Source organism: Ambystoma mexicanum, chromosome 4p (genome assembly GCF_040938575.1).
Source record: "Ambystoma mexicanum isolate Mex_15411 chromosome 4p, UKY_AmexF1_1, whole genome shotgun sequence".
NCBI classification, from domain to species: Eukaryota; Metazoa; Chordata; class Amphibia; order Caudata; family Ambystomatidae; genus Ambystoma; species Ambystoma mexicanum.
In genome coordinates, this window is record NC_090927.1 from 1,063,613,141 (window position 1) to 1,063,638,892 (window position 25,752).

The following is a 25,752-nucleotide window of genomic DNA, read 5'->3' on the forward strand; positions in this document are numbered from 1 at the left end:
TAGCAAATCAATCCTGGAGGCTTTCGCCTCTTAAGCAACCCTTGCCTGTTCGGAGAGCCGAGGCAGATGAGCTCCCCTTCTTACCTGGAGGTACTAATGCTTTCCCACCAGGAGGCACTAGCGTTTCCCCACCAGGAGGTACTCTCAGGTGAAAGTGCCCACAGTTTCCCCCTAAACGGTTCTGTGAAGACCACGGAACTGAGGAGGCAGTCTTCACATGAGTACCGAGGGCAGGTGTTGAAACACATACCTCACACCTCCAGGTACGGTCATCCTCTGAGCAATATGGGCCTCCTTCCTGGTCCATCGGCCTCCTTCCTGGTCCATACAAAGTCTTTGGTTGCCTCTGGTACCGGTCCCAGCAGTGACATGAAAAGACCACTACGCAGAGACATTGGCTGAATTCCACTGCAGAAAACACACATACTCACCGGGTGTAACGCTCACCTGATTCCCACAGAGAAGCTGACCCGAACTGGACTGCTACCGTTTCCTCTATCGTGAGGCGCAGGGCCCGAAAGATGCTCTGGACGGGGCCTCCGAATTTGGATTGCCTGGCTTGTAGAGTAAGTTTTTCTGCAGGTGGAAGAAAAGGGATTGATTACCAGCTGGGGTGGATATGTGTTCCCACCAATCTCCCGTTTCTCACTCTTCTTGACCCCCAACTTGGTTTCTGCGAGCTCTCACCTTAGGTATTGTAAAGATGAGCTCTCCATCCTGCTTCAGGTGCAGGGGTGCGTAGAATCCAGTTACGTCACTGGATGGGAAATAATTGCGGACACTGTGTCCTTTCGTCTCTCCTGCGGTAGCCGTAAGTATGAGTGTCTTTTCTCCACAGGAGCCGGGGCCCAGAAACCTAAAGCAGGTAAGTCTCTTGGTGAGTATTTGTTCTCCGTGCTTAGTTAGTGCTCACCATGTATTCCTCTTATGCAGGTGCTGGGATGTAGCTGGCGTCGTAGCCGCGGTGGAGGAAGGTAAGTGAAAGAAAAGCGACTGCTTACTTCTAATGATTGTCTTTTTCTGCTTACAGGTGCCGAGATGCTGCCGGCGACACAGCCGCTGTCGCACGTGATGAGGCACGTAAGTAAATGTGGACGCTTTAGAGCGGGCACCTCTAATGACTGTTTCTGTTTTTCAGGTGCCGAGATGCTGCCGGCGTCGTGGCCACAGTGGAGTTCGGCGAGGCCACGGATGGGTAAGCCAAGGCGGCGCGGCTGCGAGCGTTTGAGAGCGCTGCTAATCTTGTACCTTTCCTTTGCAGGATCGTCGGAGGTAGGATTGCTGAGGCCGGATTCCGGTAAGTATAATTTCTAATGCTCGCCTTCTCTTTTCTTGTCTGTTTGCAGGTGTTCCGGTTGCTGGCGGGCGTGTCAGGAGCCAGGATGCAGGAGCCGACTCGGTGAGCGTCCTGCTGCTGATGCAGAATAACGCGAAGCACGTGTATTCCATCGGGCGTGGTTTAAATAGCAGAGAAGTGCTTCAGGTGTGTGTTCTTCCACCGGCCCCACCCGGGTAAGAAAAGAGTTCCTGAATAGAGGAAATAGTTCCTCCCAGCCCTGATGGCTGGGGACTTCAGCCAGACAGGATTGTTCTGGGTAAGTATGCAGCATGGTCTGCCTCAGGTAAGTCCACCCATGCATTATTACACAGTTTATCAATATGAGCCCGACGCCTATGGCGCCGGGACTGAAGTCCTTTATGAGCCTGGCGCCAAAGGCGCCAGGACACGGTCCAAAGGGCCCCTGTAGGGGTCTGCTGGGTCCGGAGATGTGGAAGAAGGGTCTGCTTCCGGGGGCGCTGGGCCAGTCCTGGCTCCTCGGGAGTAGTGCTCATGACACCGGGTGATGGATAAGCAGGCATCGGATGAAGGCATCAGGATCTGCTGCTGACAATTGTTTTTTACAACAGATGCATTGCTTGAATCCTGTCATAAACGGCATACGTCAGAGGCAGGCACTGCGTTTACAATAAGAAAAAAGAAAAGGTAACGCAATTGCATGAAAGAATTGGATGGACAGCTAAGAGTAACACCCCAAAAAAGGAGGAGTCATGGAGTGCAGCAAATTCCAACCCGCCCAGTAGGTGGAAAAAGAGGAACTGTGTGTGGAATGTTGGTGATGTAGGGGTGATGTGTGGGGCTGGCGCACGGAGTAACGCATGCATGACGTAGCCTCACCAACTTCAAGTTTCTTAAAGGGGCAGCTATCTTTTGAAGCCAGCTTTTTCCATCCCCCATACGGATGCAGGCGTACCCTCCCAGTTGGTTAGGAGGGAGAGCCAAGACGTAAGCAACATTTTAATGGTTTAGTCACTGGTGTGTATGGGATTTCACAGCATTACTACGAAACAGGAAAACATCACAATATGTACCAAAGGTGGCTTGCTTTGAACATATGAAGTTGCTTGCTGTACTCACCATTGTTGAAATCTTTATCGGCAGACTTGAATTCATCATTTACATACCTCTCAAGCATATTCCTATAAATGTAAAAACAGCATTGACTCATACAGAAAACATAAAACAATCATCTTATTTATAGCAGAGACGTTAACTTCCTTTACTGCTAGCTAATGGTCTTCTGCATTCTAAATTAATCGGACCAGAAGCCAGTTCTAGCGTGATACTGAATTATGTTTTTAGGGAGATGCTGTTTGACAGATATTATTGGCACGCTTTCCAATTTGTTGTAATCAAGCAAAGTTGCTACAATGTGGTTTACAATTTTGTTAATAGTAGTAAAGTGATTGAGTTCATTGTTGGTGAAGGAAGAGGAGTGTAATCTCCAAGGCACATGAGGGGTTCTGAATCACAGTCCGTCAATCCCTTGCCACTGGAGTGAACCCTCCACTCTCTCGTTACATCATTATGCTTTGAAAGGGAAAACGTTCCCATGCCAACAACACTTATATGTTGAACCAAGAAGACTTCTTCAGGGCATATGTTGTTAAAAATGGAATAGCACTCTGATTACAACTGTGAGGGGTTGAAACGAGAGCCGGTCCTACACCACAGGGGGAAGGTGGGAGTTGGGAGGGTCGCAATCCATGTCCCTTCTCATAGTGCCAGCCTGCTTGCCTACAGTGCCACTAACAATAACACCATACCTTTCTTGCATGATGCTGGCCAGTGTTTTTCTTTTGTTGCAATAAAAATGCAACATCCAGCATCCACGTTTTCCCGAATAACAGAGAAACAGAATACAGTTGTCAACAATATGGGAAGAAGCGATCGCTGGGAAGCCCCAGAAACAGCCATCAGCTGTACAGCGGAGGAGATGCAGCAAAACCAGATGCAGCAGAGGACCACACGCACAACAAACGCTATATGGATATTGTGTTTACCTGGGAGAGTGCTGCAGAATGGCTCGGCTGTCAATCAAGCAACCTACCATGCCATTGCACCGACCTACCATCCCAACCCAGCCAACACAAGAATTAGGACTTCTCCAACATTACACTTACCTGGGAGAGAGCCACAGAAAGGCTCTCCCCCAGCAGACAGGCCAACAGGGCCCTCACACGAACTGGAACATGAACACCACAACCTATCAACCCGGGCCACCTTTGCAGAAACATGGCAGACCCAGACACAAGAAAGGTGTGGTGCTTAGACTCCCTTTTGTATCCTCTTGTTCTTAACACTTCCCGGGAGGGGAGAATAGCAGAAGACTGGTCCGGGAAATCAGTGGGAAGGGATGACCAAAGGGAGATATGTGAGACAGGAAGTTATGGGTTGTTTGGGTGAAGTCAGAGGAGACAGAAGGGGGACAAGAGTCCAAACGGAGGAAGGACATTGCAGAGGAGAGTGAAGAAAGATTACACAGTGTGTGCAAGGTGAGGTTTTGGTTGGTGACAGGAAGTGAACATGTGTGTACGAGTGGAGGGAGAGATTAGGGCGTGAATGTGTGTGGAAATGAAAGGACTGGTGACTGAGAAAAAATGTGAGAGGAGAGTAGTGGTGTGGGGAGAGGAGAGCAGTGAGGAAGACCAGAGGGTGGAGATAAGCAATAAGGAGAGAGGACCATTGAAGTACAGTGAGGGAGATAGGAGAGATGTGGACCGAGTAAGAGGAAGGAGGATGAAGATTAGAAGCAGAAGAGGGCGATAAGTAGATCGAATCAGGAAGAGGGGCAACACAGTGGAAGGAACAATACGGTGTGGAAGGAACAAGAGGGTTAAAACCCATAGTATCTAAAAGGCACAAATCATTCCTGTGGGAAAAACCATTGGTTAGGAATCTGCAGATTGTTTCCTGAGGAAGTCCAGTTAGAAAAGGCTTTAGCCTTTCGGCCACCATCAACAGTCAGGTAGCCATTTAGACAATAGGTGTTGCAGATCTTTAGTTCCAGCTTTGGACCCTGGGACGCCTTCATTAGGGTGGGATCACCCCTTCCTAGGTTAAAGAACGGCAGCCATAAAGCCCACTAATAAACAAATGAAATCCTTTGAACTGCCTGTGATTTGGTGTATTATTAAGGCCATCTGTGACAACACACGTCTGCTGACCTAATCAAAAAAGGATTCTTTTATGATACTGGACCAGAATTTGATGCCATTTCCACTTACATTTAACAGTGACCACACTGGCTATAATGATAAAAGTCAGGAACACATACACTGGGGTAGGTGCACTGTTTTAATGTATGTTAACTTGTAACAGCTGTATGTAAAGGAAACCTAGTGAATCTCCAATAATTGCTACTTTTGCATTAGTCCCGTTTATTTTTCATTTTGAATTGTGTGAATCTGTAGGAGTAAAATTACAACTTATATTAGAAAGACATGTGCAGAACCAACAAAAAAAATGAAAAATGAAATTTTGATCAGCTTTGGAAACGTGCATATTAACCAAAACATGGATTGGCAGTTATTAATATCAAAAATACAAATGGCAAAAACAAGAAGTGCCTCCAAGCTGATGTGTCCTCTCTGTTCGACGACCATGTATGCATGCGCATTACCAGGGCAAGTCTTGCTAAACTTGGGTAATCGCCATACATTCCCAAAATATCCATAGTACACCAGACAGAGGGTTGCACACACATTTAACATTACGCAATTTGAAGACTGTAGCAGACAAACAAACGTGAACAATCCATGGAAATGTAAATTAACTGTGTTTGACGGGGGTGTGCACATGTGACGTAGGCACAGGTCAGCAAAACGGGGTACTCAATATGTATTCACAAAAGTGAAAAGTTAGCAAAGAAACCCATGTATAATCCAGTTACACACCTAGGCATTCATGGTTTAGGAGTAAGTCGCGAAAAGAATGAAAATGTATTTAAATGTGTAGTAAGAAGGTATGTGTGATGTAAACATATTTTGGAGTGAGAAAGTCTGCAAACGTTTTTGTAAAATTGTATGCTTCTCCCATCAGAAATTCCAAAGTAACGTGACACTGCATCAGAACTTCAAAGATTCAGAAGTGAACCATTTCTGTGAATCAGGTGTAATTTCCACATTGTTGACAGTATTCGGTTACACCAGATTTCATAGTACATACCACTGGTATTTGGATGTTCGACCAGTCAATTGCGCAAATTAGGACAGGCAAAACCTATATCAAATATTCCTTGTGTATCGACCCCTTTGTTTTCTCAAATCAGAGTAGCAAGGCAATAAGAAGTTAAAGGAATGGTTCAGTCAAAAAATATTATTGTCCCTATGGGTCGGCCATGTGCTTTTAATCATAATTCGATCTATCGTACAAACATTTCCTATGCACCTTAGCCGAGTTTTCGTCTGTTGAACACAAGCAAAATCAGGCAGCAGGGCACGGCCATTTTGTGATAATCCTATCACTTGCCGCATTGCCCTGGGTGACCTGCGTTAGCACCACTAAATCATATCCCCCGCCCCTGAGCCTGACATCACTAGACGCGTACCGCCCATTTCACAACGCCAAAGCACGTCGCGTGTCAACATTCTCTGCGCCTCAGCTAATGACGTGTCGCCATGGAAATGGCAGGAAGCCTCTTTCCTCGACAAGTATAAACAGAGCGTTTCACCACACACACAACAGCAGATTTTCTTTTCCATTCCTCTCGCTGTATTTCTTTGAGTATTCTGTGACTCGTTTCTGTCCTCTGGTCAGCTACCTTCGTTGCTTGTAGCCCGTGTGAACAGATACCAGTACAACCGCTACAAATTATTTTTGTTTCTTTACCACACAATGGCAAAAATAATGCCCTACCTGTACGAGCCTCTGAGGAGGAATTACTGGAAAGAGCAAGCTCTGTAGACGATGGGGATTTGGACAACAGTTGGGCGGACGTTTCAACAGATGAAGAGCCTGGGCCTAGTCGCATGGACGGCGTTTCCACCTGGTGTACCTGCCATCGGTGCGCGCTAATGCCAACCGAGGTGGAGAACTGCTGATGCCAAGAAAACTCTGGATGCTTGTCCTACATATCGCAAGGCGATCCACAGCCGCAATGCGTTACCGAGCTGCCAGACTTCACGGCAGTCTGTTTCACACGGTCCGTTTTGAGGATTTTGATGGTGCTTATGCACTAACTTCGTGCAACAGTTCACCCTCGTAATCCAAGTAACAAGTAAGTGTAGTCTGGTTGTGATGTCAGTTAGGCCACTACTAGTTCACGGTTGTCCCCTATATTCTCGTAACTTCAAGATATCATCGTCATATCGATTTAGTCTTGCAATTCTCTAGTAATAGTCGCATAAAAGTCGTTCAATATTGTGCAGTGTCTAGTTAGCATTTGTCCTGACAAAAATGCCATTGCATACTAGAATTGTCATTGACGACCAAGGTTTAATACACTTTTTTTGGTCATTTAAAAACAGATTGTATCTTTCTCTTTCATAGGTGGTACCGGCTGGTGGCCTATCATTCGTACACATGGTGACTGCATGGGAGGCTTGGACACCGCGTTCGACGAGTAATACCCGCCTGTGTCGTTGGCGCCATTAGACAAACTTTCCCCAGCGACAGTGGTCAGTACAGGGGATTTTCCCTCGCCAAGCTGCAACCAGACCTTTACAATGTGTAGTATTTTTGTGCCATCAAAATAAGAAACCAAATAAAACGCAACATATTTTTTATCAATGGTTGTTTCAGTTTTTAAGTGAATCAAGTATGTCTCCATTCAGCAATGTTCTGGTGCCTTGTCTGCACGCCTCCCGGCCCATCCATCCCACCCCCCCACTATCAAAGGTAGTTCGTACCTGTGGATGTGCGCTGCCATGGGGGGCTGTCAGGGGCACAAACGGCCAAGGTGCCAAACATGTACACTTCAAAAAGGTATCCCACGCCCAGGGGCCATTGCTCACATGGCCTCCTCAGACCCCGTGTCTCCAGGCAGGCCTCCCCTGAAGCAGACCGCGCCCCTGCAATCCACATAAGTGTGTCTCCATTCAGCAGTGTTCCGGTTCCCTGTCTGCATGCCTCCCAGCCCATCCATCCCACCCCCCACTATCAAAGGCAGTTCGCACCAGTGGATGTGCGCTGCCATGGCGTGTTGTCAACGGCGCAAACAGCCAAGGTGCCAAACAACATGTACACTTCAAAAGGTATCCCACGCCCAGGGGCCAATGCTCACATGGCCGCCTCAGACACCGTGTGTCCAGGCAGGCCTCCCCTGAAGCAGACCGCGCCCCTGCAATGTACATAATGCCACGACATATACACGTCATTCCTTCACAAACACACCCCTTTTTGTTACTCTTTATAAACCACTGGATATTTACCTTGAGAACATCCTTGAGCACTGCAAGTCAACTCGTGAACGTCCTACTCTGAGTGCTTCGAGTGAACTCGTCAGTGTGCTATCTGTGAACATCTCCCTGTTCTCCTGCCACTAATTACTCTGCTTGCTGAATCCAACTGTTTGTTGGTCAAGGTAAGGACATGTATCCTAATCATATCTCCTTCATTTGTAAATTTATATCTATTCCGAAGTATCTAACTCCGTAGTGCTAGGTTAATTTGTATCATTGCTATTGACTTGAGTTTCTTTTGTTATGTTATCGGTATATCAATTTTTATCATTGTCAATTGGCATCGTATTGCATCCTTCGTGGACCCTGACTATAGTATAAGCATGTTTAATTTTCGTGCACGATAGAACATTCAAGGGACGAGTAACATGTTCTGATTTTCAACACATCAATGAATCGTTTGTGAAAGGTATCCTATAATACAGCCGCACACGCTGCACTGGTTTTGCTGTGGTGCCCAAAAGAAAGCGTGCATCGAACAATGTCTGGTCCAATTCATTCTTTCGCACATGCTTATGCAAAATAATTTTCTAATAATGTTGACCTTTATTTTGCAGAATTAACAACAATGCCTGCATGTTCTATTTTCGGTTGCCCTTCGAAGACCCATGACAAATCCAAAGGCATTACAATGCATGTATTCCCTAATACTGTTGATCGAATAAGAGAATGGGTCAGACGTTGCGGATATCCACTGGAAGACCTTGAAAGTAGAGTCAACCAATTCTTGGAGGACAAGAGGGGTCATCGATACCGCATCTGCAGCCTGCACTTCTCACCGGATATGTACGACACATCCTTGTACACAAAGAGGAATCAACCGAGAACAACTCGGAAATTGCTCCCAAACGCTATTCCGACTTTACTCGTGAAAATGCCGCCACAGGTGAGTCACGCTTCCGGATTTAGCTTTACGCCTGTATTTTCGGTGTAAATGCCACTTATAGTACTTTCAATACTTATGTGATTGAATAGCTGTTGAAATAATGACTTTTTTGCTAAACATCAGTCCTTGTTTTGTAGAACCCACTTAGAAAAATGGTTTATGGGGATGGATAACTATGCTATATTATGTGTTTCAATAAGTGTCATTATCTCTTATTCAGTCTCCTTACATGCCATTTTGTAATGTTGGAATTTCTAAATCGCATAATACTTTCCCTTTACCACTCCATGACTATCCACCGAATATGAAGGAACAAGATTCAACATCCATGTCTTGCCTGGAGTCATCAACCACTTCGATCGCGTATCAGGTAATCTTACCTAGCTATTCTGTTCCAGACTGGTTTTATGTACGGAATTCTAGATAATGTGATCATATTTTTGCAATGTATAATTGCATTACACAATGTATCTTTACCACTTTACTGTTGATAAGTACCTATGTGGTCTTTCAAAATTGTGTGTCCCGTTTCCAATCTTTTCGACATCACTAATGAAAGTACTGTGTTTCAGGGAGATGTTGAAGCGTCCACTACAATACGAACACCCCTCGTAGTAGATCCGGTGTCAGAGGTATGGGTCTTCATAGCTCAATAGGATGAGATAATCCAATCATATTTTGCAACGTATCAATGCATTGCACAATGTTTCTTTGCCACTTTACTGTTGATATGTACCTTTGTCGTCTTTGTCCCATTTCCAATCTTTTCGACCTTACTTATGCAAGTACTGTGTTTCAGGGAGATGCTGCAGCGTCCTCTACAATTACATTATCCATTGTAGGTGTTCCGGAAACAGACCATGCAGGTGCTCTGGAGCCAGAGGTATGCGCACTGACAGTACCATCGAATAAAAGAAAGTCGGTCTAATTAGATGTGTAATGCCAATTACTTATTTTAAATGGATACTATTTTTTGTAGGGATGTATACAAGATCCGTATATTGAACCAGAGGAACATGTATCAGAGTCGGTCCGCCAGTTTGCGGATGTTAGAGTAAAGAAGGTTTCAAAGAAAATAAATAAAAATAAGGTTAGTTATAAACACTTTCTATTGTTGGCAAAAGTTTTGTGCCAAGGCCTTCATTATATGCTTTTTGAAATGTCATTTGTACAACACTGTATGTTGGATTTACACTGAACACCCCTTTTCCTATCTGTCCTGTAGTTGCCCAATCGAGTAGGGACTATGCAGACACAGACAGCGATACAAATGACAGATGCTGCTTGCCAAACTGTTCTCACCATGGAGGAACTATTCATTGAGGCGTGTCGTGTTCACACTCGAGATGCCTATGTCCAATGGCCAGAAAATGATTTTAATAAGACCGGCGATTCCAGCAAAGTGTTCTTGGACCATTGCTACAATGCGCCGGCTCCGCCAGAGGAAGGTGCAATTGAATTTATAGAAGATACTTTTACATTACTCGATGAGCACTTGACACAATCGACACCTGCCAAGAAAATGCCCCCCAAAAAACAGTCCACATTGATGTTTTCTCCTATCCATCGTCAAGTAACAGATGAAGTGACAGAAACTGAAGCATCAACACTATTGACTGACAAAACAGACAAAGATATCGACTATAGTATGTCCTGTTTTGCTGATATGTCCACCACGGCTCAGTCCAAAACAACAATGTTGCTCGATGACAGTATTATAAAAGAGGCCAAATACATAGTATTCGACAGCAGCTTGATGGAGATTATAAAGATGCTGAAATGTGTGCATTCAGTGGGAGGGGAAGTATGTGGAAAGCCATTGGTGAGCGTGACTCGTCGAACACAAGGCAGTAACCTGAAAATACATGCCACCTGTGAAAAGTCACAAAGCATTTTCATGGTCCGCTCAACCGATACTGGGGAAACTGCCAGCTGGCAATCTACTGTGTGCAGCAGCTTTACTTTTCAGTGGCTCTAGTTTCACGAAGTTATCCAGTTTCTTTCAGTTTGTGGGACTCCATTTCATTCCAAAACACAATACTACAAATAACAACGTGATTATCTATTCCCTGCCATCAGTGATGCTTGGAATATTTAACAATTGGCTATTGAAAGTACATTCCCCGATAAACGGTTCAGGCTAGCCGGCGATGGACAGTGTGACAGCCCCGGATTTTCTGCTAAGTACTGCACCTACCATCTTCAGGACATGGAAAGTAAGAAAATTGTGATTTTGGTGGTCGTGCAGGTGTCCCAATGTAAATCCTCGGTGGCCATAGAGAAACTTGGTTTTATAAAATCACTAAGATCTACAATCGAGGGGAATGCAAATCGAACCAATAGCCACAGAGAGACACGTTTCAATAGCCAAGACAATGAGAGACTAGTATCCAAATATTAATCATCAGTTTGATGTATGGCATGTTGCCAAATCAATTAATAAAAAAATCTCGGCTGCAGGGGAAAAAAAAGGTTTTGAAAGTATTTCGCAATGGTCCCAGTCTTTCAGCAACCATCTTTGGTGGGGCTCCAAAACATGTGATGGGTCTGTGGAAATTCTACTGGAAAAATGGCGCTCACTGATGCACCACTGTTCCAACGTTCACCACTGGACAGAAAACCAACATTTCCACCAATGTGAACATGGCCCTTTGTCCCCAGAGCAGACACGGAAGAAGAAGTGGTTGATACCATCTTCAGCTCCACACAAAGCCCTTGAGAAGATTGTGTTTGATAAAACTCTATCAAGAGATCTGAAGGGACTCAAAGAATTCTGTCACACAGGAGATTTGCAGGTGTTCCACAATATGTGCATAAAGTACAGGCCAAAGAGATTGCATTTTGGCATCCAGGGGATGAAATGTAGGACTTTACTAGCGGTCTTAGCGCATAACGAGAATGTGGGCCGTGAACTATCTAGGACAGATGGAAACTTAGGGATGCTTCACTACAATATGGCCTTTACAAAAAGAAGCAGAAAATGGATGGTCAAGCCAGTATAATGATGAAATGGAATTAGATTTTGTGAAAGATCTCATTGTTAATGTCGTTGAGATGCATAGTCATGGAATCGCGCACAAATCTGTTCAGAGCACATATACATTGCCACAAAACATTGCCAGCGTCCCATGTCCACCCAAAGCAGAGCTTGTTCAATCGTTCATATACCGGTTGAAATGATGACCGTCTGTTTTTATTTTTGTAAAAAATGTTTCTATAATCTGTATAAATAAAGTATGCATTTAGTCTTTTGAAATCTATCCTCAGTCCTTTTCTTAAAAATATATTACAATTATTACGATTTGCTTTCACATTTCACCGTTTAGATGAGATACTGTGGGACCTTCATTTTTCATGTTAATGAACAATGGGTAACAGTGTGTAAGAATATTTGGGTTTTGGCAGTTGACTTGCAATAAAGTTCCGCAAAAAGCTGAATAACTGCTGGATCTACAAAAGGGATTAGACCTAGGCCACAAAACATTCTAGGCACGCAAGAAGTACTGACTGTGAAAACATGCCATGGGGTGGTAGGCAATGAGATAAGCAGAGGTGGCCCTATTGGCAAATTTCACCTTCACCTACAGCTGAGCAGCGCCAATAACAACGAGCGGACCCCTATTTCCTGAGCCTGTGTTTCTAAATTCATTTTCTCGTGGATGCGTGGACACGGGATGTTGCAAAGCAAGAATGTACGTTCATTTTGAGGGAAGGTCACCAGCTTTGAATTTCGGCTTGGGAGCTGTGAGGCCCCACGCGTATCTCGCAGAGTATAAGGTTCTATTGTTTTTTTTGCCCTTGAGAGGCAGGGACCATTCCGAAAGGGATTGAATTGAAGGGGGGTGTAATAACGTATGATATGATAAGGTTGCCCATTCCGAAACTGCACCTAGTTACATATAAGTTCAGTTTTTGAGAAAACGTTGACACGAACGGAGGATTCTGCATCACGGTCGGCATTACGCCTAGAGAATGGAAATTGCGAATATAATGCAAGTTTCTCTTTAGACGATTTCATAGCAGAACTAATCGAAATACGAATAGTTGACCGTTACTGATGGGTGACATTGTACTTGTTCATTCTGTTTGGCATATTGCAATGAAGTGCTAGTACTACTATCTACCGGGCAACAGGCAGAGGCGTAGACAAGGTAGGGCCTGAGGGGCAAGGCCCACCCAAAAGTTCTAGACGTTCACTCAGCAGCACTGTGTAGGAATTTACAGATGTTAACGTCACTGTGGTGGGCCCAACTACATTAGCTTAAGGCCCCACTTGTTAGACAATCTTGGCCACGCCTCTGGCAACAGGGGCAGGCCAGCATCGAGACGCATGTAGACCACCACTCGTTTCTCCCTGGCTCTACGCTAATAAATCATTACATTGCTTTTGCACCTCGAATTCTTGCCCCAGTTTACGCATTACGGTTAGTGCTCAACATTCTCACTATCCGCGGAAGCAAATAGCAGAGTACTTTGATATCCCACGTTGTATTCTCTTGGTTCACATTGTGTCACCTCTGCGCTAATAAAGGAAATGAATAATTGTAATAAAGATAGGCTACTGAGACACTTTTCGATTTTTATCTTTTGCAAACAGGTACATTGTGCCATTCTGCGATTGTCATCTATTCCAGACCCAGACCGATGGCTTCTTCAACCGCCAGCTGCAGCTACATGTCAATCACCGGATATACTTGACCGTATTTTGGGACGACAGACAAGGTCCAATCTGTCCGTACGCGGTACCGGCGGCTAGGAGCAACATAACAAGCTTTACGGTGCTCTAGTGCCAAATTGAAGCACCAGCCTTGCAATTCACTGTGCGACCGAAGTGCTTCGATTACCCAAAACGAACACCCTGTATACCCAAAAGGAACAGCGCGTGACTCAGGATAAACATTTCCGGATTTATTAAACAAGAGCAAAGAAAAAAAGTTCTATTTTTAATTGAAATAAATGTATTTTACCAATTGTACAGTCTTGTTTCCTCTTAAAGTACAGTTTCATATTCCTAATTGTGACGCGCCGCGTTGTGAGATGATGCGTGTTTTCCGTGTTCCGCGTCTAGTCGCGTAGGTGAGAACTGGGTGCGTTTGGCCACGCTGCCCAGCAACGTCACGGAGAGAGGCGGGGAATATAAATGATTTGGTGATGTCAGGCTCAGGGGCGGGGGATATGATTTAGTGCCACAAACGCAGGTCACCCAGGGCGATGCAGCAAGTGATAAGATTATCACAAGATGGCTGCACCCTGCTGCCTGATTTTGCTTGTGTTCAACAGACGAAAACTCGGGTAAGGTGCATAGGAAATGTTTATACGATCAATCGAATTATGGTTAAAACCACATGGCCGAACCATAGGGACAATAATATTTCTGACCGAACCATTCCTTTAAGTAATGCAGTATAATTCGAAGATATTGAGCACAGTCAGAAATATGAGAGAAGCACTGTTAATCCCCAAGCAGAAGCTCATTTTAAAAGATATTAAAAGGACAATATGAAGACAATGTGTTTTTGTGGCAATGTTTAAGACCGCTAAATAAAAACAATGTTGAAGATTTACCTATGGAAATGAGGAAAAAGATCCATGAAGAGCGTCCTCAGTTCATCTTTACTAATTTCACCACTCTTATCCTAGAAGAAGAAGGGACAGCATTTTCAAAATTACTTTTGCAGAACAGTTTTTTATGCACAGTATTAATCTGAAAACATACATGTTCATAAAATATTGTGTTCCCCTTCTTCATGCAAATATTCTTTGTTTGATTTTCATTTCCATGCCAAGGCAAACTGCTTTATTTTAGGCTATGCGGTCAATATAGTGTGCTGTGAATTTCATGAAGAATGGGGCATCAGTGAACAGAGAGGTTAACTTTGGCCCAAATCATCATCTTCATCAGTTTCCGATAAGAGATACAATAATCTGTTAAAACGGTGTTAATATTTCCAAAGCTTTTATACATATCAAATTAGATATTCAGCCACACTTTGTCAAATAGTCTAAGCCAACAAAGTAAAACCAAGCATACATCAAATTTTCAATGCAGCTTTGGACTATAATAAATCGGTGCCTAACTGAGAGGTTTTAGAAAGCAAGATGTGCATTAGCCCTTCGAAATCAATTATTGAAAGTATATTTTGTTAACTGAATATCAAACAATCATAAATTCTTTGACATTTGGCTGTTCCCTAAACCAACCCATCATGCCAAGACTTCACCCTTTCTTCCTGTTCATCATAAAAAGACCGATATCTGGCCTAATGAGCAACCTTATAGGCAGGAGGGTTGCTCTTCTCTTGTCCCAAATGTTGCACTACAGTGGGCAGAGAAAAAGAAAATAAGATTAGCAGCACCTTTGTGGATGGCACCAAGATATGCACCAAAGGATCATGCATATCCTTCCACAGTGCCTGAACACCTCCCAACATAGGACTTCCACATTGCCTAATAATCAGTTAGTTAACAGAACCAACCAACAGATAATACCTTAGTATTAGTGCAGAGCAGAATAAATGGAGGGAAGTTAACGGACGTTGACCAAGTCCATAGTACTTCACTTACACTTAACACAAGTGCTATCCATTCACAAAGTGTGTTCATATTTTAGAAGCATTAGCTATCACAGGTGAGTGGTTAACAGACAACTCAAATTCCAAAATGTCTCTTCACTTACTCCTTATTTGGGTACTATGACAAAGTCCTCTACCTGGCCCTGATGTCTTCTAGTGGGGTGATCAAAGTTTCCAGGTGTCTCCCCAACCAAGCAGATCATGGTACAGAATGAGGTATACAGAGCTGGTCACTTCCACTTATGCCCCATCGCTTGGGAGAAGACAGTCCTTGGCCACCCCTAAATCAAACTCACAGGACACAGACCCTTTAAGAACTCAGGTTTTTGTTTATCAGAAATGGGAAGAACTTACAGTGCGCAGAGACTAGCTGCTCTGCCCCAAACCCCAATTAGGCCATAAGGGCCTTTTTATAAATCCTTTGGGATTTTGTTCCAAGACCACCAAAGAGCTCGGAGGGAAACCGGGATACTCTGCACGCTTTGTGAAGCGAAACCACCATTTGCCTGCAGCAAGCTCTAAAACTGCTGACTGCTTTCACTCCTTAAACCGAGCAGACACCAGGAAAATGGGGCACAAGAAACGGCTTACCCTGGGCATTAAAATGAATGCAGCACAACAGAAAACACTACTTTGCAGGCTGTGCAGCTCTGTGGAAACCATAACAGATGCATATCTGAAAACCAAAATGACTCACACCAAATATTTGGAGGCATTGTTTAGCCCACCAGTCTCTCAATGAACCCAAGTGTGATATTTAAGACCCACCAATCTGATCACACGAGTGCAAATACACATGGGGAGTCCAGCCCACAGAGGGGTCACAGGGTTATTGAAGTCCATGCTCCTAGTCTGACATTGTGGGTGTTTGGGGGAGCTTGTGGCCAGAGTTGGTGAAATTTAGACTGGCAATAGGTGTTTTGGAAGGATGAGGTGAGAGCCCAGAGAGAAGTAGAAAGAAGTGCTGAGGTGAACAGCAGGAGGTGGTGGTGATGGTGGTAGTAGAGAGACAACAGGAGGTTTGAAGAGGGAAACAAAGTGGGCACGCCTAGCACAAGGCAGGGTTTAGGGGAAAACCCTGATCTGGAGGCGTTGGACCTATGACAGTAGGAGGAGGAACACGCTTCTGACATGGAAATAAGGAAGATCAGGTCCACACAAGAATAAGAGGCGGCATGATAGGTAGAGATCAGTGCCATGAACCGGTTACATTTCCCTAGAGTCAGGGTTCCTTCCTGTGGCAACACCAGTGGATGGCTGCCTAGGATTAAAAAGAGGAGCAGAAGAAAGGTGTGGGAAACCCTGAAGTCGGATCAACCTAAAGGAATAAAGAGAAGCAGCAGAAATGGACTTCAGTGCAGAGGTGCAGGCAAAGGCCTTGTGACAGAACCTCTATTTAAAAGCTTGTGTGAGAAATTAAAAACAGTTTTTAACATATTCTTGGCTGCAGTCCGTTTGTGCAGTCCACTGGGATATATGACAGTACTGATCAAGCAACTGTCATTCTACAGGATGAGTTTAGGATTGCTAAAGGAAAATGAGCTTTGTGTCAGTCCATGGACCTTTGTCCTTCTCTCAGTCCAACTGGGCAGAAAATAGTCACCCACAGTCATACTCATTTTATAGTGTCCCACATGTCTCTCTTGGCTTTTGGTGTCATCTGGAATTTGTGTCGACTGCTACGACTTTCCTAACAAGTGCCCCTAACTGGAACGCATGGGTTTTCCAACATGGGTTGGGTGTTGGGCAGTTGTACAGATGATGGGACCCCATAGGTCTGCTGGCTTCATCGTGGGTATTCAGGTAGTTTCTACTGGTTGGCCTTAAAGGGTGGGGGACCAAGCTTAGACCCTTCTACCATTGTATAAGCCTCTGGAGGATCCAGTTTCTAGAACTGCTCACTTGCTCCTATTCCCTCCACTTTTCTTGCCCCAACCTCTTGTGTCTCCACCACATTCTACCGGTTTTTGATTCTCCAATCATGCAGTCTCTCTGGTAGTCTGTTGCTGCTCCTGTCTTCCGAACCTATTATTCAGCGTCTTCTCCTTCCCCACTCTCTTCTAATCGCCACTCTGCTCTCCTCCACTTTTCTTATGCTGACAATCCTCTCCGCCTAGCTCATATTCTCGCCTCATTTTTCTTAATCATTCTTCCTGCCACCCCTTTCCCCCCTCACATTCCACCCTCTCCACCATACATACATGGCCCTCTCTCTCATTGTCCCCCCCACCCAGTCATTCCTCTGGCCCCTCATTATCCTCCCCATTCCCTATTCCTCTGCTATCTCTCACTCTCCAGTCCCTCTTCCCTATTCTTAGTCTTCTGCTCCCAGCCCAATCCTCCTGCTCTCGCTTCTATTTACCACCTTACTGCACTGCCAATCTGTACCTTGCAACTTAACTTCCAAACTCCTAAATCCTACACCTCCCCAAGACTCTGGGCTCCTTTTATCCCCTGCAGGAATGGGGGTTGGGATATGAAAGTGCCGAGTGTGAACAGCTGCATTTGGTGTGCAAATGTATACATTGATGGGCATAGCCTATGCACATCCTGAAATTAAAAACAGGACTCAGTTGGCTAGTGCATAGCCCCACAACACTGCCATCCCATACTAGAATAGGAGTGTGCGTCATCTTGGAATTATGCCCCGACAACTATTCATGAGTCACGCAGTCTTGTGCACTTTGTGGAAGTTGCGAGAGTGGCAGCAAGCAGGTTTACTAGGGGCACGCAAAATAAACAGAGGTAGTTTTGTGGTAGGTCATTTTCAGAACATGTCTATCCCACAGAGCTGTGGGAGACAAAAGCTCAAACTAACAGAATAACCCCTGAAACAGCTGAGAGTTCCCCCCTCCCACACATGTCGGATGATTGTTTATACATTTGTGATTGCATACTGTTCTCTAGTGTACATCGAAATTTATGACCTCAACGATAACCTAGAACATTTTAATTCATGCATTGTGTTCCACCCTAACCTCGGAATTCGAGGTTAAAAGCTTTGTTAAAAGTAAATAAACTTGCAGCTGGGGGCATAAACTTTAAAATGTTCCTAGCTAGCTGGCAGAATCAGGCAGGCTTAGCAATACATACCCTTAACGTTTCAAAGCGTGGAAGCAGCCTACATTAATAACTACATCCACACAGAAAATATAAATATAAAACATGAACAAAATATTAAAAGGTTTTTCATCTTCTGCACCAGCCCAAACGTTTTGACTCATTCGTCCCTTGTGCTTTATGACAATTCCCTGTGTTACATTGTATGACAGTTCAAATTCTGTTTTCACCCCACAGCAGTTTACCCCACAAGCTTCAGTCGCAATTGACAATCTACATGAGCCATGCTTCATTCATTCTTTGCAGCCAACGTATGGCTGTGGCCCCTGGTGCGTTAGTTCTCTTTCCATCGCTTAGCATGTTACTTACAGAATGGATGCTTTCCAAGCTATAAAAGTGTGATTTTTATTCAGTTTGTCTCTTAAAATCCTTGAAACTGGGGATGGATTGGGCAGCCTGTGGGATCCGTTGTGTACTGCATCATGAAGCGGGTGTTAACTCCTATCCCCCCCAGGGTCACCTTAGTCCCATCCTCCAGCCTCAAGCATGGCACTTCATCATCGAACCCAAATGGAAAAATGGCAGGTGGTGTGGCAGGCATAGATTAGGTGGGGTACCTATCCTAGAGAACATTCCCATGGCCAGCACTTTAAAAAAATCAGGAACGATAACCAATTCACTTCTTTGTACATTAGTTTGGTTACGAGTGGACTGTGAAAGCAATAAAAGTGCCTCAGTCTGGAGGACGTGGGTATATTGCCTGCTAGAAGAAATGTACTTGAATGAGGTAAGGAGCGATAGATGTGCAGTTTCAATTGTCAAAGCTAGTGTTCCAATAAATTTGGGGACATTTATCTTCAGAGTCATGTGATAACCAGGAAGCGTCATCAGTCGCAAGTCTGACATTATTTGAATTGCAGGGAGCGTCTGGATGAACAGCCAACATCCCCCACCATACTATTTTCTTTCCTTTCTTTTCTGCTTTCGCGTTTATTGTTCTGTTGCCTCAGTGTATTGTCACAGGGTCAGGAAGCTGACTGTCAAGAATGATGGGGACCTATCTCTACTTGGGGCAGGAAGCCTATCCGGGTGTTTAAGGACCTAGTCCTGTCCCAGAAGTGTGAGGTGTGAAAAGCATGAAGGTGTCTCACCAGTTAGTCCCTGGGGATCTGACAACCAGGTGGCCAGGACAAGGCCATCGCTTTTGGATCCATTTCCTGGAGGTGGACCAGTGCGGGAGGATCACCTGGATGAGAGGTCTTCGGGGAGTGGAAGTGGGACACCGGATGGCGAGACGCGGAATCTCCTTCCTTGTAACACTTTTACCCCATCCTACCAGGTAGGATACTTAGGCACTCAAACTCCCCACCCCCTTTTTCCAACACAAACATTTTCTCATGGACAGCTCTCTGTGAGAGAAAATGCACTAACACCCAAGCCGTATACCCAACATGTCGCAATACAATGGTCAGGCAATTACTGATCATTACACACACCTGACTTCCATCACACTTCCCCACATGGATAAAAGGCGGAGCACGAAAGCACACTCTGAGCGAGGCAAAGCCCACGAGGACGCAGCAGTCAAGATGGCAGTTTAATGCAAGGCGAAAGATGGCAAGACCGAAGAGGATTGCAAGGAGGGAAGTGCCCTTGACCTTTTCACTGAAAGACCACCACTTTCATGAACCTTCGAGAAGAGGAAATGTATGAATTGGAATCAAAGCTGAAGAATCCTACATTGTGTGTCAAGAGGTACCCGGGGTTCTCCTGCGTCGATAGTCAAGGCAGGGAGAATCATCTGCCGCTGTGGTACTGTCCTTGGCTCCTACAACAAAGCAGCACCAGTGAAGTCGGCACAGCCAGTGAGTTGCAGAGACTGATATCAGACCGGTCTGTGAGGAAACCAAGGTTGCAAGCGGCAACATTGTATAAAGAAAAGGTTGAAGAGAACAGTGCATAAAGCGTACGTGGCAAGTGGCGTGGATATAATTAAAACAGCGGATGAGTGAATGAACTTTGAATCTAAGGTACAATACCGTAGACCGAGTGGTCTGGCGACACGCGAGTACTCATTCGAAAGTCTGTTAGGTATCGAACTGAAAGATGACGAATGTTAAAAGAAAAGGAATTGTGAAATAAAAGTGGTCCTGCAACTTGTCAAGCCAAACCCTGTGCACAGTCGAAAGTCTGATACTTGATGTAAAATTGAAATTGGTTCGAGCCCGGCTTAGGGAGACTAATTGAGTTAAAAAGGGATCTGAGCCCGGCTGATGGAGCTCCGGGGTGAATGATCCTTGAGTCACTCAAAAAAGAATATCCTACAAACAAACAGTGTGTTAAAGGGACATGAGCCCGGATGAGGGGGATGCAAGGTGACGAACATTGTACTAAAGGGATCTGAGCCTGGCTGAGGGGGATCAGAGGTGAATAGTCTTTATTTGGTCGCATCAGGCCCTCTGAATGAAGAGACTGAGAAGCAGAGAGACTTGAGTACAGAAGACCCTGATGCTAATAATTGAACTGTATCCTCGTGCTAAAGAAGCCAGAGACTGTGCTACGCTGATTGAACTGCCTTGTCCCGTGCTGATAATGTGGGAAGGGAGGCCAACGGCCTGAAGATCCAGACATATCATTTTGTGAACACTTCTGTCTTTTTCGTAACACTATTTCCCACACTTTTTGTATTTAGAAGTAAGGATTGGCAATAGGTTTATTAGTATAGGCGCTTTTATTTTGACAAGACACCACTAGGACTGCGCTATTTGATGGTCGTAGCTTGCTCCCATCTGCAGGTTTAGGATTGGATAGTCGTTTTTCAAACCCTTTTTGAAGTTCAATTAACACCCTTGAACTGTGGTCACTTGTGTCTGTTTTACTGTTAATACCATGCCTTCCTTACATTTCTCACAGAAGATAATTACTTCAAGGTTTTAACGCAGTTGGAACACAAGGTTGAGACCTGGATTCAGCTCCCCATTTCATAGGCGACTCGGATGTCCTGAGCCAAAATGATATTGCTGCCGGAATTCCTGTATATTTCCAATAATGCTCCAATTTGGCCTCCCGAGAGTTTCTGGACTAGGCTTGGGAAACTGATGATCCGTCTTGTGTGGGCTGGTCGCCAGGCTAGAGTGTCCTATGGGGTCTTGACACTGCCCCATGAACTGGGGAGAGTGGAATACCCGGATCTATACCTATATTTTCTAGCTGCTCAATTACAATATTCTATTTGGTGGTGCTCCCCCAGTCTGATCTTCCGCATACCTTCTATGGAAGGCGTCCCCTAAATGGGACCGAGCAGAAATCCAACCGACAGCAGTCACTTGTAGAGCGCGGCAAAAGGCTGCAGGTGTAATATGGCTGGCTGCTTCCTATTCTCCTACATTCGCTATTTAGGGGTCTACCGCTTGCACATGAGAAATTATTTCAGACCCCGTTTCAAAAAGTGGGGATGTGCTCATTGGGGGACCTCGTGGCTGACGGGAGTTTGATAACCTGGGAGTCTCTGCAAGCTAGGTGTTGAATCAACTATGGTTACATTTTTCTTATATTACAGGCTGCGTGAAGTTCTTATGTCGATATGGCCAGACTACCCCTGAGCCCCTGTAATTTGTCCAGTACTGCAAAGCATTACCTCATCGTCACCCACTAGGTCACTAGTTTCCAACATATATAAGGGCATCAGGGCACAAATTCCCTTTCTTTGAACAATCGTTTACGGCTAATACACTATAAATTACTGCATCAGGTGTACTATTCTCTGCTAGACCTACATACATTTTACCCAGAAAGGCCATCCACATGTGCCAGGTGTGCTCTACAACAGGCTGATTTCTTTCATGTCGTCTGGTCCTGTCCACGGGTGAAACAGTTTTGGACCTCGGTGGAGGCAGCACGGTCAACTGTGCTTGGGACTACACAGCAGGATTCGCCAGAGTTCTGGTTGCTCGCCCAGATAGACAAGATCAAGAGCAGAGCAGAAAAAAAGACTTGCGGGAATGGCGTCTGTCACCGCTAGGACTCTTAATAGCCAAGTCCTGGGGGAAATCCAGAGCTCCAACACTCCGAGAATAGATGGCCTATATGAACATGTGCGAATATAGAGAAATGCAATATGCTACTTTCCTCCGAGTACGTAGCAGGCCATTGAACTATTGGTCTCCCCTTCAGAGCCATGTATCCACAATGACGAAACAATTACCCTTTCTTGTCTAGGGACCCGGCGACTGGTGTACTGCAATCAGAAGTTCGTCACCAGTCAGGTGACTCTTTACTCATGTCAATGGAAGTTGTGTGAAGAGCTGTATACCGTTTTATGCTAAATTGTACTATATTGCCATGCGGGGGAGGGGGTATGTTGACAGTATGTTGTGTTACTTTGACAATGATAATAAACAGAATTATAAAATATATATCTCGACACCAAGCTCTATACTAAGATCCTATTAGCTAGACTCGAGTGTCGGCTTCCATTATTCAATGCGATCAGTCGGGATTTATTAAATCCGGTCAGACTTAAGGCGGGTCTGCCATCTGGTGGAGAAGGTCACGAAATATGGGATTCCGGCAGTCCTACTGGCCTTCGATGCCAAAAAGGCGTTCAACCGCGTGGAGTAGTTTCTTTTTCTCAGCATGACACACATGGAATTCGGGAAGAGGTTTCTTCAGTGTGTACAGGTATCAAGCACCTACCTTATGCCTGTCTATAAATGGGCAGCTCTCCTGTCCCATTCGCCTGGAGAGGGGGACCAAGCATGGCTCTCCACTATCTCCCTTGCTTTATGCATTTTTCCTAGAACCCTTTTTAGAGCACTTACAAGAGGCACCGGTGGTGGGGGCTAGTCCACAAGACAATGGCATTTTCCGATGACATGCTCCTGGCCCTCTCAGAGACGGCTGCATCTCTCAGAGATTGTGTCTTTTGGGGGAAGTGTCAGGGCTAAACATTAATGGCCATAAATCAGAGGTGCTGAAACTCACACTGCCGAAGGAGGCCATGAGAGATGTACAAGGACGTTTATTTATTGTGCATTTGTTAGGTGTTTATACATCAAGTAAATTGTGTTTCAAAGCACAAACAATGGGGAAGGAACATGGGAATGAAAGGAAAATGTAACAATGAAAGAGAGACTGTCCTACTAGGCCTTGTGAGCATTCAGAACGTGTTAGCGCAGAGAGAGAAGTGATTGGGTGCTGGGGGGTAAGTGCTAGGAGTACCACGGAGGGAATTGCTAGGGTGTAAGTTGCAAGCAGCTATTAATTGACTGGCAGAGATCACTTGGTAAGAGAGGTCAACTGTCAATACATAAGTGCAGGCCTGTGATAGCATAGGCCGGTGGGCACCAAGGCAAGTGCTGGGAGTGGGCAGAGGCTGAAGGCATAGGGGTGTGGGAGGCCAAGACCCAGATGGATACATATGGGCCCTGGTCACCAATCTCAGCGACTGTAGGGTTTAGCGAAGGAGGGAGGAAGGGGAAGGAGGAGGTGAAAAGGAAAGTCTTGAGGAGCTTCTGGAATTTGAGGCAATTCGGCTCAAGACAAAGAGGAAGAAGGAGGATGTTCCATAGGAGGGAGCCAGCCGAAGAAAGATTGCAACAAGCTTGTGGTTTAGCAAAGCAGTTGACACACAGAGTTGGTGCCGCAGGAAAGTAAATATCTGGAGGGAGTGTATTTAGTGAGAGCCAGTTGTAGAAAGCGTGATCCTTGGCCCCAGGGAGACTTATGGATGATGCAGAGGGATTTGAATCTGATCCTTGCAGCAACCGGGAGCCAATGGAGATATTTTAGGGCTGGAGAGATGCAGTCCCTGGACTTGAGGCCAAGGATAAGTCCCACAGACATTCCCCCCTCCCCCCTCCAATGGTCTAAGGAGAGAATTAAATAGCTGAGAGTCCACATAACAAAATCCTTAGATTCTTTGTATGACGCAAAGTACCCCAACTGCTTAGCGCTCTTAAAGCAGACCTTACGCGCTGGAATCCTCTGCATATATCCTGGATGGGGCGGATGGCCTAGATTAGAATGGTGACCCTTCCGCGCTTCCTCTACTACTTTCAGGCCCTGCAAGTTCCTCTTCCCAAAAGATTCTTCACATCACTCAATCGGCTCCTCTCCGCTTTCATATGGAGTAAGAAAAAAACAAAAGGTAGCTCTATGGGTACTTATGGCCCTGAGGAGCAAGTGAGGGTGGGGGGCTGGCGGTTCCAGACTTTAGGCAATACTATCAGGCCGTCCAAATATGGGTGCTGAAGCAGTGGCTGTCAGGGCAAGATAGTAAACTGTGGGTCCGCATGGACAGAGCTGTGGTGGGGGCTCTCCTGGAGGAGGTGTTGTGGTGAACCAAGGAGGATCTCCAGCTAGTATGCAGGCGTCCCAGATTACGGAATTGCTCGGGGAGGTATGGGATGACCAAATAAAGCGAGGGTGGATATCAACATTGCCGTGCCCATTCACACCATTGTTTGGGAATCCACAGTTCATGCCGGGGATGGATGTGGGGGCATTCGGGAGGTGGAAAGCTGCATGGTGTAAGAGACTCCAAGATCTTATGCAAGACCAGGAAATGAAATCTTTTTAGCAGTGTAAGCAGTCCTTCGGCCTCTCCGAGGGAAGACAGGTTCCGATACTATCAGCTCCGGCACTGGGTAATGCACCATCCCATCAAACCAGCTGCGAGCAGACAATTCACTGCATTCGAGAAATACATCACATCTCACTTGGGGGACTCACACCTGATTTCTGCACTATATGCTTTAATCGCCGAGGGGAAAACAAAGGTGTCTTGGCTTACACGAGCAAGCGGGAGAGAAAGCTGGGATGGCAAATTTGCCAGGAGTGGGAATTTTTGTGGGACAACATTCCCAAGCTTATCCAGGTGAGAGAGAGATGTGGTATAAGATACTCACCCAGTGGACTACACCCCAGACAGACTTGGGTCTATATACCCAGAGGCATTTCCAGACTGCTGGAAAGACTGCATGGGACGGGGTGATCGGGCTCATATTTGGTCGTCATGCCCGGTTATATTGCCCTTTTGGGGGCAGGTGCAAAAGTCCATCAAAGAAATGTTGAATTCAGACCTATCACTGGGGATGGAGGTTTGCACGTTGGGTCTATGGGGAAGGGAAACGGCGCTCGCTGCAGGGGAGGGCTCAGTTTAAGGCAAGTATGGTTATGGTGCTAGGCCGGAAATGAAAAACAAAGAATACCCACCTTATCAATGGAGTGGGTTACGTACAACATTCAGGGGGACTACACGAAATTCCGGGAGAATTGAGGGTTGGCGTTGACACAACTTCAGGAGGATTATCGACTTCAAATGTGTCCGCAAAAACGAATGATTTTGGACATTGTCTGATGATGTTCCCACTAGGTCATGACGTTAAGGGCAAAGGGCAAGGTTACCTGTGTGCTAGGGGGGAGCAGCTCTGGGGGTTGGGGGAAATCAGTGGAGGGGGGGCAGGGGCGCATACCGTTTGTCATTTAGTAGCA

General features: G+C 45.4%; 1 protein-coding gene across 8 annotated transcripts in view; it reads right to left on the minus strand.

Annotated features, from left to right (window-relative positions):
* Window positions 1-25,752, minus strand: part of CEP43 (centrosomal protein 43) — an 816,584-nt gene that overhangs the window by 427,816 nt on the left and 363,016 nt on the right. For all 8 annotated transcript variants that reach the window (XM_069606648.1, XM_069606650.1, XM_069606649.1 and 5 more), the window contains 2 exons: window positions 14,192-14,262; window positions 2,417-2,478 (listed from right to left, as the gene is read on the minus strand). In XM_069606648.1, the coding sequence (XP_069462749.1) occupies window positions 2,417-2,478; window positions 14,192-14,262 (133 nt within the window). The remainder of the gene's footprint in view (window positions 1-2,416; window positions 2,479-14,191; window positions 14,263-25,752) is intronic.